This window comes from Oncorhynchus mykiss, chromosome 28 (genome assembly GCF_057628025.1).
Source record: "Oncorhynchus mykiss isolate SJ-2025 chromosome 28, ASM5762802v1, whole genome shotgun sequence".
Classification (NCBI taxonomy): Eukaryota; Metazoa; Chordata; class Actinopteri; order Salmoniformes; family Salmonidae; genus Oncorhynchus; species Oncorhynchus mykiss.
In genome coordinates, this window is record NC_143049.1 from 20,924,878 (window position 1) to 20,943,406 (window position 18,529).

Below are 18,529 nucleotides of genomic sequence, written 5' to 3' on the forward strand. Positions count from 1 at the left end.
TGGATTTTGTGTAAATAGTGAATAGTGTTTGATCAGGAGTCAGTCCATGGTACAGGTACAACAGGGTCACAAGTTGCCACTGACAATGAGTAAAAAGGTAAAGGAATTGCACTGTGTTGTCAAGCAGGGTGTTTCCCTATACTCTCAGTCCAACTTTATCTGCAAAAAAGGCTATCTCAGTGTACACTACATATACAAAAGTATGTGGACACCCCTTCAAATTAGTAGATTTGGCTATTTCAGCCACACCCGTTGCTGACAGGTGTATAAAACCGAGCACACAGCCATGCAATCTTCATAGTCAAACATTGGCTGTAGAATGGGCTTACTGAAGAGCTCAGCGACTTTCAAAGTGGCACCGTCATAGGATGCCAAATTTCTGCCCTGCTAGAGCTGCCCTGGTAAACTGTAAGTGCTGTTCTTGTGAAGTGGAAACATTTAGTAGCAATAACGGCTCAGCGGGCCACAGAAGATCACAGAACGGGACTGCCAAGTGCTAAAGCGCGTAGCGTGTACAAATCATCTGTCCTCTTTGCAACACTCACTACTGAGTTCCAAACTGCCTCTGGAATGATGAACAGCACAAACACAGTTCATTGGGAGCTTCATGAAATGGGTTTCCATGGCCAAGCTGCCGCACACAAGCCTAAGATTACCATGCACAATGTCAAGCATCGGCTGGAGTGGTGTAAAGCTTGCCGCCATTGTACTCTGGAGCAGTGGAAACTCGTTCCCTGGAGTGATGAATCACTCAGTGTATAAGAACTTGACAGGCCTGCACAATGCCCTGACATCAACTCTTTCGAACACCTTTGGGTTGAATTGGAACGCCGACTGCGAGCCAGGTTTAACTGCCCAACATAAGTGCCCGACCTCACTAACACTCTTGTGGTTGAATGGAATCAAGTCCCTGCAGCAATGTTCCAACATCTAGTGGAAAGCCTTTCTAGAAGAGTGGAGGCTGTTATAGCTGCAAATGGGGGACCAACTCCATATTAATGCCCATGAATTTGGAACGAGATGTTCGACGAACCGGTACTTTTGGCCATGTAGTGTATCTACAAAAATCAAATACATAAAAATAAGATATTGCAGTGGTCAGGGCTCTAAAGTGTGACCAATTTGGTCGAACATGTTTGTATATTGCTGTGCAACCTGGAGTTTTAATTTGGTTACACCAGTGGTACAGCTTTACATTTTGCCATTGTAAAAGCCAGTCACATAAAAGCCAGTCACATTTGGTTTTCAAATCTCTCCATGTGACATTGTGGATGTGCCTTGATTTGAACTGTGTTGTGATCTCACCAGTTTTGGAGTCGACTGAAAAGTAAGGCTGTCCATGTAGGATACTGTACACGATCCGTGCACTATTCCCATAGGTGGGGTCGTCAGTATCGGTGGCAGTCACCTGCATAACAAAAGTACCTGTGTGTCAGACAAAGGGGAGGAAATTGTTAGAAATACTGTTCTTTTTGTGACTTCAAGCATTACGCTTTAAGAATATCCGTATGGTTTTGGAGTTATCAAGAAAAACGTAACGACATAATCAGACACATTCCGACATGCAATGTAACCTACGTAGACTATAGGATTTCTGATGTCATTCAAAGCAAGACAATTTAGCTGGACTTTTTGGATGAATGCTGGTGTCTGAATCTTTCACATGGTTTAAACTTTATGAGAATTAAGAGATTTATGGTGTTATAAACCTCACCTCACAGGGGCCTAGCCGCTCCATCCCTAATTTAACCTTCTTATGTAGATCAATGTGTAGGCCTTGTCTATTAATTTCACCCTGTAGGCTAAATAATGTATTTAACATTGACACTTTTCTAAGACCTTACCCAATCATTTACAGCACAGTGTTTTGTTAAATTACATGGTTTCAGTACGCTACTATCACCGAAATGCCAGTGTTGTTTTGTGTCATACTGACGTTTAGCCATTTCGCTCCTTAGAATGTGTTTCTTTCATTATTCCATGTCATTCATCTGTTGCATTTTCCTGTGTGTGCAGTGTTCATGAGCTCATGAACACTTGGAAACACCTGTGATGTATATGTTGTCTTTACTGAATCTCATTTTTCTTTTGTTTGTGTTCTCTCACTTCCATTGACTGGTCATGTGCTCTCTGTATTGGTGCCAGTGTTTGCGGCGATAGGGGCACGAATGTTAAATACCTGTGTGTAACGTTTTGTTGGGTTTCGCTGGTTATGGGCAGAGCCTGGTACCCCACCTGTGCTCAGTGATCGAAGGTTGTTGAATCTACTTAGGCCTTGGATTTGATATGAATTCAGGGGAGTCATTTGAGGTCTAGTTAAAAGTAGTACATCGTTAGCAATGTTGTTGAGTTGACTTAATGTTTTGTTATTCAACCCCGTCGCAGCCCAGTTTAGGTCTTTAAACAACGTCTCATTTCATTATCTTCAGCATGCGATGCAAGCATTTAGAATATGGTGCGGTTTGTTCGAGATGACCAACACTGGGCGAGTCCACTGCAATTTACTGTGAATGAATGTTGCTGGCTTTCAATGTGTGTTTTTGCGGCAAATAGTGTACTTCATTCCCTTCAACTGCAAAAACATTTACAACAGAAAACATCAAGGCCATCTGCCTGCAATGACATAAAACCAACCTATGCCGGTCTCAATCATATGATTCTATGAAGATGAAATCGTAGACAGTATAACTAGGCCTGTACTGTAGTCCTAAAGGATACCTGTCAAATATCATAGTGTAGCGCACTGTCCAACATTGTCACAGTAGCTTTACCCCATATGGATTTGTACAAGCCAAAAAATACAGTATAGGTGCCTTTCTTACCTCCTGGTGACATCTCTGGGACACTGGCTGTATATGGACCCTCTAAAAACTTTGGTTCATTGTCATTTATGTCTTGAACTTTTATGATGAATTCAGACTCAGGCTCCAGAGGCCTGCCTGTGTGCATGTCCATAGCCTGAGCTCGTAATGTGTAGTAAGACTTCTCCTCTCTGTCCAAACCCATCAAGGCATGGATGTCGCCCGTCGTCTGGTCTATGGTGAAGATGGTGCCTGCTCCTTCTCCTGAGAGAGTGTACTTCACCTCACTGTCATCCCTGTCCAGGTCTGTGTGAAGCTTAATAGAGAAAACATGTTGTATTTGTAAATTAATCAAAGTATGTATATATGTACTAGGCCTAGTTATTTATGTGACTTTAGTTGTATTCACATTTCCCCAACCTTCTCCATGAGCTAGATTTCAGCCATGTCACAACTGTGTTGTACCTCTGTTATACAACATTATGTTATTCAAGTAAGTGAGGAATCTCAGGGTACTTTACTACTCTAAAAAAAATGGTCTGTCCTCGGTTGCAACACTCACTATCGAGTTCCCAAATGACTCTAGAAGCAAAGTCAGCACAAGAACTGTTCGCCGGGAGCTTCATGAAATGGGTTTCCATGGTCAACAGCCGCACACAAGCCTAAGATCACCATGTGCAATGCCAAGCGTCAGCGGGAGTGGTGTAAAGCTGGCTGACATTGGACTATGGAGCAGTCTGGTTTTGGTGGATCCAGGAGAATGCTACCTGCCCGAATGCCTGCCCGAATGCATAGTGCCAAATGTAAAGTTTGGTGGAGGAGAAATAATGGTCTAGGGCTGTTTTTCATGGTTTGGACTAGGCCCCTTTGTTCCAGTGAAGGAAAATCTTAATGCTACAGCATACAATGACATTCTAGATGATTCTCAAATAAAATGTTATTTGTCACATGCGCCGAATACAACAAGTGTAGACTTTACCGTGAAATGCTTACTTACAAGCCCTTAACCAACAGTGCAGTTCAGAAGAAGAAAAGATTTAGACTAAAATAAAAAGTACTAATAAAAGTAACACAATAATAATAACAATAACGAGGCTATATACAGTGGGCACCAATACAGAGCCAGTGTGTGGGGGTACAAGCTAGTTGAGGTAATCTGTACATGAAGGTGGGGGCAAAGTGACTTTGCATACAGTAGGTAACAAACAGCGAGTGTACAAAAGAGGGGGGGGGGGGAAATCACAGTAATTTGTCCGGTGGCGATGTTCTGAATTGTTCAGCAGTCTCATGGCTTGAGGGTAGAAGCTGTTGAGGAGCCTTTTGGTCCTAGACTTGGCGCTCCGGTACCGCTTGCCATGCGGTAGCAGAGAAGACAGTCTATGACTTGGGTGACTGGAGTCTCTGACAATTTTATGGGCTTTCCGCCTATTATTTAAGTCCTGGATCGCAGGAATCTTGGCCCCAGTGATGTATTGGGCCGTTCGCACTACCCTCTGTAGCTCCTTACGGTCAGATGCCGAGCAGTTGCCATACCAGGTGGTGATGCAACCGGACAGGATGCTCTCGATGGTGCAGCTGTAGAGCCTTTTGAGGATCTGGGGACCAATGACAAATCTTTTCAGTCTCCTGAGGGGGAAAAGGTTTTGTCATGCCCTCTTCGCGACTGTCTTGGTATGTTTGGACCATGATAGTTCGTTGGTGATGTGGACACCAAGGAACTTGAAACTCTCGACCCGCTCCACTACAGCCCCATCGATGTTAATCGGGGCCTGATCAGCCCTCCTTTTGTGCTTCCAACTTTGTGACATCAGTTTGGGGAAGGCCCTTTCCTGTTTCAGCATGACAATGCCCCTGTGCACAAAGCGAGGTCCATACAGAGATAAAACATCGGTGTGGAAAAACTTGACTGGCCAGCACTTAGCCCTGACCTCAACCCTATCTAACACTTTTGGGATGAATTGGAATGTCGACTGCGAGCCAGGCCTAATCGCCTAACATCAGTGCCCAACCTCATTAATGCTCTTGTGGCTGAATGGAAGCAAGTCCCCGCAGCAATGTTCCAACATCTAGTGGAAAGCCTTCCCAGAAGAGTGGAGACTGTTATAACAGCAAAGGGGGGACCGAGTCCATATTATTGCCCATGAGTTTGGAATGAGATGTTTGACTAGTAGGTGTCAACATACTTTTAGTCATGTAGTGTATTTACAGACTTGGCCTACTGCCATTATCAGTTTAATATTTAATTATTAGTGTGCATTTAAATATACTCATTGTAAAGGAGCATGAAAGATGCAATGCATTGTGCCAGTATCCAGCACATACAGTTGAAGTCGGAAGTTTACATACACCGTTTTTAAAACCACCCCACAAACTTCTTGTTAACAAACTATAGTTTTGGCAAGTCAGTTAGGACATCTACTTTGTGCATGACACAAGTAAGTTGTCCAACAATTGTTTACAGACAGATTATTTCACTTAAAATTCACTGTATCACAATTCCAGTGGGTCAGAAGTTTACATACACTAAGTTGACTGTGCCTTTAAACAGCTTGGAAGATTCCAGAAAAGATGTCATGGCTTTAGAAGCTTCTGATAGGCTAATTGATATCATTTGAGTCAATTGGAGGTGTACCTGTGGATGTATTTCAAGGCCTACCTTCAAACTCAGTACCTCTTTGCTTGATGTCATGGGAAAATCAAAAGAAATCAGCCAAGACCTCAGAAAAAAATGTGTTGACCTCCACAAGTCTGGTTCATCCTTGGGAGCAATTTCCAAACGCCTGAAGGTACTATGTTCATCTGTACAAACAATTGTACGCAAGTTTACACATCATGGGACCACACAGCCGTTATATCGCTCAGGAAGGAGACGCGTTCTATCTCCTAGAGATGAACGTACTTTGGTGGGAAAAGTGCAAATCAATCCCAGAATAACAGCAAAGGACCTTGTGAAGATGCTGGAGGAAACCAGTACAAAAGTATCTATATCCACCGTAAAACGAGTCCTATATCAACATAACCTGAAAGGCCGCTCAGCAAGGAAGAAGCCACTGCTCCAAAACTGACATAAAAAAAGCCAGAGTACGGTTTGCAAATGCACATTGGGACAAAGATCGTACTTTTTGGAGAAATGTCCTCTGGTTTGGTGAAACAAAAATACAACTGTTAGGACATAATGACTTTTGTTATGTTTGGAGGAAAAATGGGGAGGCTTGCAAGCCAAAGATCATCATCCCAACCGTGAAGCACGGGGGTGGCAGCATCATGTTGTGGGGGTGCTTTGCTGCAGGAGCGTCTGGTGCACTTCACAAAATAGATGGCATCATGAGGCAGGAAATTTATGTGGATATATTGAAGCAACATCTCAAGACATATGTCAGGGAATTTTTACTCAGATTAAATGTCAGGAATTGTGAACAACTGAGTTTAAATGTATTTGGATAAGGTGTATGTAAACTTCCGACTTCAGCTGTAAGCCCAAACATGGATTTTACTTTAGGTGAATGACGGAAACTGCAGGAAGCAGTGCTAAAGCTAGAATAGGGATTAAAGTTCTCTGTTAGTGTTTTGACTTTGATTTTAATTTACATTGCATGGAGTATGTGACATTCCTGCATTTCTAACAACTGCATACTAGAGAATAGAGAATACTTGTCATATTCCATAATCAAGTAGAATTGCTGTTACCTCTTGACAGAAGGAAATGCAACCTGTATTCAAAGTTTTAAAATGATCTAAAGTTTGTAATTTCCACTTTAAAATATCAGACTTGGTTTGCCCTAACAAAAAATGTATCAACCCCTACAAACAATGTCTGTTAATTATAATCCACATAATAATTCACATTTCCTGTTGCTGCAGGATCATTGTCCTGCTGTAGCAAATGAAGATCCTATATCTGTAGCATATAATCCATGAGCCACAACAACAGAGCAATAAAATTCCCCACTCTTTTCGCTATGTACTGCATTACTTCTGACCAGGGCCCATAGGGATCTGGTCAAAAGTAATGCACTATATAGGGAATAGAGTGCCATTTGATTATTATAGGGAATAGAGTGCCATTTGGGACATAACCACTGTGATTCAGTTTCAGCATGCAGAGGACCATAAAACCTTTTCCATGAGATGAATGGTTTATTTAGAAAGTCACTGAATTGAATGTAATTAAATCAGAGGGCGAAATCTCAAGACACATTTGCTCATCACATTCTTTTATGTGCATTTACTGTCTGATGTACCTAACACATTCAGCAGGCGGAACACGATTTTTTGACGGTGAGTTTGGATATAATGAGTTTTAAAGTGAATCAAAAATTGAGGCCATTTGTGGTAAAAACAATGAGATCTCCACAGGAACAATGTCTGGCTTAAAATAAATCGGGAGGAAATACATATTTGAATAGAATTATTAAAAGTATCCATCCAGTGCTTTTTTTGCAGAGGAATAGCTTGTGCCCTGAGTACAAATCAGTGCTGGGATGGAGAAACTGTCTGGCAGTAGCGCGGTTATAGAATAGAATGTGGTGTTGATATTTAGCCGAATCCATACAATCTGATGCATGATGTGGTTATTTGAGTGTCTGAAAGTCACGCACAGGGGCACCTGTAAGATAAATGAATGTGTCATTGTAAAAGGTTATCCAGCAATAAGGAATAGGGGGCAAGGGGGTGATATATTCTCCTTCAAAAGGGCATGAGAGGTGTGCTCTTTTCCTGATTAAAACAAATGATGATCAGTTTATCATCTCCTGCAGCAATGGATAGTCATGGACATGGGCGGAGCTTTTGTTTTAGAAGTGCGGGGGACATATATTTTTTGAGTTATTATTTAAAAAATTATCCAGTCGGAAAAACACTCCAAACAGCCTACCCGACCGCTCGGAAGCGTACGCATGGTCCTAAAGCACACGGTTGCCTTGTTTTGTATCACATTCCAATTATAAAACTGGGGGGGGGACAAAAATGCAATTTCAGAATGTGAAAGTTGCCCCCTGGTCATGGAGGCCAGTGGCGCTGCATGCATATACAAAATGCTAAATGATATGATAACTGGAGTAAAATGTTGTAGTTTAACCTGAGAAGTGGCTGTCCTTGAGAGACTCAACCAGCATGCTATAATGATCATAAGCACCACAGACAATTTAACCCAGGGATTTAGACTAGAGAGAAGCTTAGTGTGTTTTGGCTGAGACCAGACTAGCCCACTAGCCCTGTCTTCCTTGCAGATGGCCTTTGCTCAGTATGGGGGCCAGAAGTAGATTGTTTAATTGTACAGAGTACGGTTGCACATAGTCTTCCTCTAAAGCTTGCTGAACGTCAGATCCAGGAGCATAAGGTAAGCTAGTGTTTAAATGTGGCTCTTTCACTCTGCTGGTCAGCTGTGTCTGTGTCTGCCTCTACGCTTGCATAATGCATGGGGACAAACCCAGCAGAGGAGCTTTCAGCAATGTGGAACAGTGGTGCAGTCATTTTATTTTTTAAATGTTCACACAAAGGTGTTATGGAAGAATATGCTTGTTTTCCTGTTTTGCTAGCAAAGCTGTGGTCATTTACCTGTTGGTAAAGTTGTCCATTTTGAATCTGTTTATAAATAATAGTATTGCCTCGCTAAATCTCATTACAAAGGTGATATTTAGAAACAATAACCACAGCAGTGGCTGAGAAAAGTCTTCATGTGCAAATTATCATTATATACAACAATATGCCTCCATAGAGTTATGGATGCCATTAGACAGCGCTCCCTAGCTGAATGCGAATCCATGGGAGAATTTCAATTGCATACTCCTTGCGTCCTCTTGTCTCGCATCCTTCTCAAACCCATTGGTCTCTCTCCCCTCTGACCTTCTCCTCCAATGGGTTTAGAGAAGAATGCTAGGCAAGAGAAGTATGCAATTAGGATTCTCCCAATGACCTGGCAGTCACACTGTTTCCAAGCCAGATTTGATCTATGTTCCCATTTCCAAAAATATAGCTCACAGTGATAATCAAGGTCCTGATCCTTCACACTGTCCCCTATTAACTGGCAGCAGATTAATCTGTGGTCTCGGGGCTGGCCATGCACGGCTCGATGCTGTCGTCCTCATTCTCAACACAAAAACTGCGTATGTCCCAAATGGCACCCTTTTCCATGTATGGTGCACTGTTTTTGACATGAGCCCTATGGCCGCCCTGGTCTAAGGGAGTGTGCTATGTAGGAAATAGGGTGCCATTTGGGGGACACACACTGTGAGGAGTGAATCACTCAGTAATTTTAAAGCAGCAGCGGTAGCATCAGTTTGACAATGTGTCCCATCCCTCCTTTCTCAGCCAACGGAAACACATCCAGCGGGACCGTGAGTACTGAGAAAGGCCGTAGTAGATTGCCTTGGCATCAGCAGCTGACAAGTCAATCTAAAACATTATCCCATTTGAGCTGGAAGTGCCAGATTCCAGGATGGTTCTTAATGCCTCTTGAAATTTGATTTAGAATGGCACAAAACACTCTTTAACCTCCTTTGTGTGTGGATAATTAGAGATGATACTGAGAAAATTGCAAAAGTCACAGCCAGAACTGATCAAGCAGCCCAAGCAATTAGATGTGATTTGTGTCGTGCTGCTTATTGGTATATTCTTTAAGTCTTAAAGAACAGATGCCCAAGCGTTTGAACTCCTCTTCTGTTTGATTTCTTACCTCAAACTCTCATCAGAGGAGTGAAGGCAGAGGTTAAACAGAGGTGTACAGTTGAAGTCGGAAGTTTACATACACCTTAGCCAAATACATTTAAACTAATTTTTTCACAATTATTGAAATTTAATCCTGGTAAAATTCCCTTTCTTAGGTCAGTTAAGATCACCACTTTATTTTAAGAATGTGAAATGTCAGAATAATAGTAGAGAGAATTATTTATTTCAGCTTTTATTTCTTTCATCACATTCCCAGTGGGTCAGAAGTTTACATACACTCAATTAGTATTTGGTAGCATTGCCTTTAAATTGTTTAACTTGGGTCAAACGTTTTGGAAGGTCTTACACAAGCTTCTCATAATATGTTTGGTGAATTTTGGCGCATTCCTCCTGACAGAGCTGGTGTAACTGAGTCAGGTTTATAGGTCTCCTTGCTCGTACACACTTTTTCAGTTCTGCCCACACATTTTCTATAGGATTGAGGTCAGGGCTTTGTGATGCCACTCCAATACCTTTACTTTGTTGTCCTTAAGCCATCTTGCCACAAATTTGGAAGTATGCTTGGGGTCATTGTCCATTTGGAAGACCCATTTGCGACCAAGCCTTAACTTCCTGACTGATGTCTTGAGATGTTGCTTCAATACATCCACATAATTTTCCTTGCTCATGAGGCTATCTATTTTGTGAAGTGCACCAGTCCCTCCTGCAGCAAAGCACTCCCACAACATGATGCTCCAACCCCCGTGCTTCACGGTTAGGATGGTGTTCTTCAGCTTGCAATCCTCCCCGTTTTTCCTCCAAACATAATGATGGTTATTATGGCCAAACAGTTCTATATTTGTTTCATCAGACCAGAGGACATTTCTCCAAAAAGTACGATCTTTGTTCCCATGTGCATTTGCAAACCATACTCTGGCTTTTTCATGGTGGTTTTGGAGCAGTGGCTTCTTCCTTGCTGAGCAGCCATTCAGGTTATGTCGATATAGGACTCGATTTACTGTGGATATAGATACTTTTGTATCGGTTTTCTCCAGCATCTTCACAAGGTCCTTTGCTGTTGTTCTGGGATTGATTTGCACTTTTCGCACCAAAGTATGTTCATCTCTAGGAGACAGAACGCGTCTCCTTCCTGAGCGGTATGACGGCTGTGTGGTCCCATATTGTTTATAATTGCGTACTATTGTTTGTACAGATGAACATGGTACCTTCAGGCGTTTGGAAATTGCTCTCAAGGACGAACCAGACTTGTGGAGGTCTACAAAAGGTCTTGGCTGAATTATTTTGATTTTCCCATGATGTCAAGCAAAGATGCACTGAGTTTGAAGGTAGGCCTTGAAATTCATCCACTGATACACCTCCAATTGACTCAAATGATGTCAATTAGCCTATCAGAAGCTTCTAAAGACATTACATCATTTTTTAAAATCTTCCAAGCTGTTTAAAGGCACAGTCATCTTAGTGTATGTAAACTTCTGACCCACTGGAATTGTGATATAGTGAATTATAAGTGAAATAATATGTCTGTAAACAATTGTTGGAAAACTTACTTGTGTCATGCACAAAATAGATCCTAACTGACTTGCCAAAACTATAGTTTGCTAACAAGAAATTTGTGGAGTGTTTGGAAAATTAGTTTTAATGACTCCAACCTAAGTGTATGTAAACTTTTGACTTCAACTGTATTATGATCAGTGTTAGAGTACCAGAACCCTAAAATGGTGCCTTACCTTTCCAACGTACTGTGGTTCAGATCCCATATATTCCTCCAGTACAAAGAACTGGTTCCACACCCATCCTCGCTTTACCCTCTGAACCCCTGACGCCCCAAGTCTCCTCAGTCCCAGTCCTGCCATGCCCCTCAGGTGGTGCTCTCTTCCTATCCTGCTTTGGGGTGGAGAGTGAAGGGGAGCCAGGAAGCCTTTGTCCAAGAGAAACCAAAAGACCAGCAGGAGACCGTTCCTTGTGATCATTGGCAATCTGGGCAGTGGAGGATCTCTGTTGAATTTCAGTGAGAGACTGTGAGTTAGACAATAACAGCTGGGTTGTAGACCCAAGGTAGAAGGGGATTGGGGGGATGTTGTGGTGACATTGTTAGATTTGCCTCCAGGATCTTTGGTTTCTCACTCAACTAGTCCTCATTGACCTTAGTCTGCTGGTGGAAAGAGGAGTGACATGGTCTTACTTTACACTGCAGTTGAAGTAGTTACAAGGTAACATGGAAAGTAGTCTCCTCCACCAACAGACTCTCTCTGTCAAACCTGTCTCTTAGTCTATGCGGTAATAGAGCCTAGGACGAGGCTACGTAATACATTGTAATACATTTTTATAAGCAGCAGTACTTCAAACAGTCCTATCTCATAACTGCCCGATCAGCAACTCATCAACATTGTTTAACAAAATGTGTTCAGGCTGTGTCTACTCCAATTTATTTCATAATTGAGGTCATAATACACTTTATATGTTTGTCTAGTCAAGCTTGACAGTATCTTACTGGAGGGATTTTACGGATCATGATTCAGTGAAAACGAAACATGAGCAAATTGGTCCTCAGGAGTGCATTTAACTCTGCAAGTCAGGCAATGTGAATTTAGTGGAGCAGGAGCAAACATCAAACACAGTCGCACACACAGAGGAAAGGTAGATCAGATAAAAGAAAGAGACTCCCTAAGCACGATTACATACACACAAGAATACAATTATTGTGCATAGTCAGATTAACATAAAAGTGTGTTTAAAGTGTTTACATGCTTCGCAAAAATAATGATTTCCCTTTTCATCTTGTTTACATGGACTCGTCTGAAATCAGGCTAGCTGATGGAACTTTTGTTAATGCAGAAAACCAGCAATCAAAATAAACCTCCTACCATAGTGGCCATGTTATTTTTGCAAAACCTATTTGATTCTGAGTTCGGACATTTAAAGTTTGTATGTGAAAACATTTTGTAAGATGATGCATACTTTCAGTTTTTCCGAACTTACTTCACTCTCGCATAAGAGGAAGCCTTGCACTACTGGTGCTGGCACATGCCCAGATCAAATACACAGCAGGGAACGCCGATTAAGCGGTGTATTTGATCTGCGCATGTCTTAGTAATTCAAAAGATTGCTCAGAAAGCCAGGTGTTTTAATCGGCATATGCTTACTTCGATTGATCTGGAGGACGCAGTGCAAAAGCTAGATGTCAAGGATTCAGGTTCTCTGTTAGTGGTTTGAATTTGTAATTTACTTTGCATGGAGTATGTGACATTCCTGCATATCTAACAACAACTGCATACTAGAGAATAGAGAACACTTTTCATATTGCATAATCAAGTAGAATTCCTGTCACCTCTCCACTTACATACAGATGTTGGATCTTAATTTGATCACTCTTTTGTTGATGAGAATTTTCCTGCACGGCAGGAAATTCAAACTTGTGGTGTATTCAAAAAGGGTTCTAAAGTTTGTAATTTCCACCTAAAAATGTCAGACCTGATTTGCCCCAACATAAAATGTATCAACCACCCTGCAAAAAAAGTATACATGAGTTATAATCCACATAATAATTCACAATTCCTACTGCTGCAGGATTATTTTCCTGCTGTAGCAAACTGGCTCAAATTAAAATCCTCATAGACACCCTCATAGACATTATACACTAGTGTTAGTTGTTTACAGTGCAGTGTCTGCATGCATAGTACTGAATGATAAGTACTGTATAGGCCCACATTCACTGATCCCGCCCCTCATCCCTCTTTACTTCAATCCTTCCCCCTACAAATCTGCTTCAACAGACCGGTTTATTTTTAGCATCAGGTTTATACAAATTTACAGTACAGTTTCTCTCCTTCATTGTGCTCCCAATCTGAATGCATTCTTCCTGTGTTGTCTGTTGAAAGGCGATGGTAGGCTACAGTCCTTGGTTGATAGGTTATTGTGCATCCATTGCTGTATTCTCTGAGGGCTAAACCCCCGCCATTCTTATCCCAAGATTGAACAAAATGTCCTTGTGTCCTGTCGCACTCGACTATTCCATATCCCAGTTTCCTAAGTTTAGTGGTCACCGAATGACGACCACAAAAAAAATTGGGGAGGTATATATCCTAGTGGTTAGAGCGTTGGCCCAGTAACCAAAAGGTTGCTGGATCGAATCCCTGAGCTGACAAGGTAAAAATCTGTCGTTCTGCCCCTGAACATGGCAGTTACCCCACTGATCCCCGGTAGGCCGTCATTGTAAATGAGAATTTGTTCTTAACTGATTTGCCTGGTTAAATAAAATAAAAACGGACTGATAACATGTGTTGGATGACCTTGTTGAATATAGTACCTGCATCCATATTACTTTTTTTTTATTGTTGTGTCCTATAAACTATTGTTTGTCCTAATCAGCAGGCCATCATCAGTCATCAGTGTTATTTTACAGTTAATGTGAGATGTGTCCTGTAGTGTCTGCCCTCGGAGCAGAAGGCCTTATGGGAACAGACTAGTTTGTGTATTGCGGGAGCCTGCACTGCGCTAATACTGGCCAACGAGGGCTCAACCAACCCCCTTTACTGCACAAACATGTGACTTAACAGAAAGCCACCCCTAATCCAACAGAATTATCCTTAAACTCCCAGACAATGTCAGGCTGAGTTAGATTGAGGTCTCCAGAACTGTTGGTTGAGAGATGTGTTGAGAGATCCAACAGCATCCCTTGAGAAAGGCAGAAGCCAACATTTTTGTGCTGGGTGAACTATATTGAATTTAATACATGTAAAATACTACAGTAAGCAATTACAGACTTGTAGTTTTTGTATGTGCATCCTTTCTCTACATTGAGAGATGTGTTAAAACTTTTAGATAAAAACGAAGAACAAGTTTGCAACGACAGGCGTACAAGGACGCAGACAATTACAAAGCTTAAACTATCACTCACAATAGCTCTTTTCTAGGAGACATCGTTGTGCTGTATAACACAATTTCATGTCATTTTGTTGCTGCATCAATATTCCGAGACAAAGGAAATGGTTTTGCTTGATTGCAATCTTGTTACATAAGAGCTCGTTTGTCATATGATGTAGATTCCAATATGAACCAGCATAGCCTAGACGAACAGTGTTTTCGGTAGTGCACCAACATATGAACCTCAGGCTTATATGTACTGTACAGTAACCTCTGAGCATAATCATATCTTTAAGTCATGGCCAAAGGCACAAACATCACCAGAAACATGAAGGGATGGTCTGAGATGCCCTTATGGTACATTAATAATTTAGGGATTATGCTGAATGTTCAATGTTTTATAGAATATGGCCAATTATCTTTATGATTTGACCAACTTTATTTTGTGTGGATATGTTAGTCAATTAACTCCATTACATACTGTATGCATAGAGCTGACGCAAGTCATAAAGAAATACACACATCATGTGTCGGTGATGTCTGTGCTAAAAAACGGCCTTTGCAAAAAAGTAAATAAATACATATTTTTTATGAAAAGTCGAGAGTCAGATATTCCCCAGCTAGCACATAACGTTACGAGAACCATATGTTTCTTAGAGCTTGGTGAGAGAGTGGTTGTCCTATGATTATTTTGCATACAACCTTCAAACAAATTTCTGGGAATGATGCAGGATAGTTGCTTGGCTTTGGAACATTCTCAGCCCATCTATGGAACTTGACAAAGAAACATTATTTTCTTGGTATTTAATTACTTTAACAGAACGTTTCCTAAAAGTTAAAACATGGTTACACTTAATTTCAATGTTGATAATGTTCTAGGAACGTTCTCCAACTGGTTTGACATTGAGAATGTTCTCAAATAGTTCAGAGAAAGTTATGAAACAATGTTCTTGAACCAACTTTATGTTGGTTTCTGCAGGTTTCCTCATGGTTCAATTTAAAGTCATGTTCTCAGAACGTTAAGAAAATGTTCCCTAAAACCACAAGAAACATTAATAACATTCAAAGAACGTTTTAAGATTGTCCTTTAAAAACATATACATTCTGTTCTCAGCGTCAACAAAACTTGTTACGTGTGTTCAGGTGTGTTGGCCTCGCCCACTAATTGGCCACACCTGATCTTAATGTTTCCTTTGAAATAGAGTTTGTTTGAATAGACAAAAATTAGCAGCTTTGTATGAGTAAAAGAAACATAGGATGCTAGCTGCATCCTGGTGGCGCAGTGGACTAATCCCATGGGGAGAAAATAAAAAAATAATAAGTTCAAATCTCACCGATATCGTGCCACAATAAAAAAAATGTGTTTGCATGATTTAATGCGTAAGCAAATGAATTGTCCTGTCTGTGCTTGGAGTTCAAAACAGTTAAAATAAGCTAGCATTATTGAAATATTCAGTTAAAATGTTAATTTCTGTTCTCAGAACGTTAATAAAACCTCCCTGGAAAACATCCAGGGAACCATAGTAAAACGTCCTCAGAACTTCCCTGCAACGTAACAAAAAAATATGTTTGCTAGAACAGGGAAAATGTTCACTTCCATTCTCAGGACATTTAAAAAATGTTAAGTTTTACATGTCAGGAAACATTTCACTTTGTTCCCAGAATTAATGGGAAACCATAAACTTACGTTCCTACAACTTCCAAAGAACTAAATGTGCTAGCAGGGTCTATTGTAGCCTACTCTCATATTTTATTAATGCAGTGAAGGCAAGAACCAATGCTTGGGAATATAGTGTGTTCATACATCTTAATCAGTGGCGGCTGCTGAGGGGAGGACGGCTCATAATGTCTGGAACGTTGCAATTGGAATGGCATCAAACCAGGAGGTTGATGTATTTGATACCATTCCACCTATTCCGCTCCAGCAATTACCACGAGCCCGTCCTCCCCAATTAAGGTTCCACCAACCTCCTGTGATCTTAATGTTGCTTGACCCCAGGAAGAATAGATGTTGCCTTGGCAGCAGCTAATGGGGATCCTTAATAAATACAAATAAATAGAAAGTAAAGATAAAAGATACAAACTCAGGTTGGCATTTTTCGTCATGAATGTTGTTCTGGAGTCAGCTCTGCAGAGTGGATGCAAGCTGGCATAGCCACAAAGTCATAAAATCTGATTTTAAACATAACCTTAACCCTAACCATAACCACACTGCTAACCATGATCTTAAATTAAGACCAAAAAGCACATTTTTGTTTTCATGAATTTTTATAATATTGCCAATTTAGACTTTGCAGTTGGCCTATCTAAGGGGAAATGGCTCAGTTCTGCCTCCAAGACAAGACTCATGACAATAAACGTCAATCTGCGCTAAAAACAGCAGAGAACAGAAAGAAACTGAAGCAGTTGTCTTCTTTGCATATACAGATGAAGGATCCTATTTTGATAACCCTGTTGCAGGAGAACTTTCCTGCAATGCCGGAAATGTAAAACTTTTAGTGGATTTGAGGTTTAAAAAGGCTTTCAAAAAAATGTAGCAACCTTACAGAAATGTGGATGAATTATAATCCAAATACAGTTTACATTTCCTGTTGCTGCTGGATTATTTTACTGCTGTAGAAAAATGGGTCAAATTAATATCCTACATCTGCATTTGTGTTTACCATTTAAATACACACAGAGAGAATACCAGCTTAATATGGAATTCAGTGCACTCTATTTGAATACCTGCACCATTTGCATCAATTTCATCCAGTGCAGATCACTGAGCTCAATACCATTGACTGACCTGCTGCATGTTTTCCCTTCAAATGCAATAAATCTCTAAATGAATCCATGTAGGCACACTCCATGTGAGCTAGATAGAGTTAGTAGGCTGTATGTCCTATAGTGATATGGACAGAATTGATTTGCTACTGTACAGGTAATTTCTTATTTAATTACTTTCATATCTTTTCTTTATATATCTTATCTTCGTAAAGATCAAATATTTAGTTCAATTATTATTTTAATGAAACAGTGAAATTAATTGGAACTCTCTTAAACTAAACATCAACCTTCAGCATCTACCCCAGTGGGTATAACTACTCCACTTCTCTGTTGCCTAATAAAAATAAATGATCCTAAAAAAACAACAACAAAACAACTAAGGACACTAACAGTGACACATACCTTGACTGTCTCTCCCAGGCTCTCCGGCTGGTGCGCTTTAAAACCAGATTAATCCAAATGTCTGATGGCAAAAGCAATGCAACTCCCTTGCGAGCAAAGAACACATTCAGACTTACAGCCCTTCAAAACACACACACACACACACACACACACACACACACACACTCTCTCTCTCTCTCTCTCTCTCTCTATTTCTCTCTCTCTCTCTCTCACTCTTTCTTCTCACTATCTCGCAGCAGATGAGTGTGGAGGAGAGATGAAAAATTAGAGATTGAGTATCAGCTGTATGTAGTACTATTGTGTTCAGGAGTGCTCAGCAGTGCACAGAGCGTCAAGCCAAGCTGCAAGCCCAGCACTCTGATATGGTCCTGTTCCGTGTGTTGTGAATATAGTTGAAGTGGGTGTCAGAGAGTCTCGATCCCCTAAGGTCCCCATGCTGGTCTGGAATCGTCCTCCCACCTCTAGTTTCCTGCATTAGTAGAGGGGAGGAACCCACTCCCTGCTGGAGCCAGCCAGTGATGTGCTCTGTTGTGTTCATAATTTGAGGAGCTTGCTAGAGCCATGAGACTTTGATGGTAAAGACTCAATTACTGACACAAGGGTTGATGAGGCGCTGTCATGTAGGGGGTGTGTGTGTATGTGTGTGTGTGTGCATGTGCGCGCGTGTGTGTGTGTGTGTGCGCGTGTGACTAAAGTGGGCTACAGGCTCGTTAAGAAATTAAATGTTACATATTCTAGTCTTCAGAAATTGATAGATTAGAGAAACTCTCATATGAATGCACTTTATCAATTTTTTTATAGAAAAGCTCCAGTTCTCAATGTTTTAAAATAGCTTTTGATGTATGATGTCCTTCATTATGGGCTGACCTATTTTGGATTCCACATTTTTCTCTCATCATTTCCTCCTTGTCTAGCTCTGGCCCTCATTCGTTGGTTGGTTCTCTGAGAGCTGTTTTCTCCAAAATCAGGGAAGAGATAATGAAAAAAATGCTTTCGTTTGTAAATAGTGTAATTTCTAAACGGCTCAG

The 18,529-nt window shown here is 41.0% G+C and overlaps 1 protein-coding gene across 1 annotated transcript in view; it reads right to left on the reverse strand.

Annotated features, from left to right (window-relative positions):
• Positions 1-18,028, reverse strand: part of LOC110508702 (cadherin-12) — a 30,942-nt gene extending 12,914 nt beyond the window's left edge. Inside the window, exons 1-4 of the mRNA XM_021589430.3 lie at positions 17,502-18,028; positions 11,195-11,462; positions 2,823-3,117; positions 1,306-1,425 (exon numbers count right to left, since the gene is read on the reverse strand). Of these exons, the coding sequence (XP_021445105.2) occupies positions 1,306-1,425; positions 2,823-3,117; positions 11,195-11,437 (658 nt within the window). The 5' untranslated portion in view covers positions 11,438-11,462; positions 17,502-18,028. The remainder of the gene's footprint in view (positions 1-1,305; positions 1,426-2,822; positions 3,118-11,194; positions 11,463-17,501) is intronic.
• Positions 18,029-18,529: the final 501 nt, after the last annotated feature.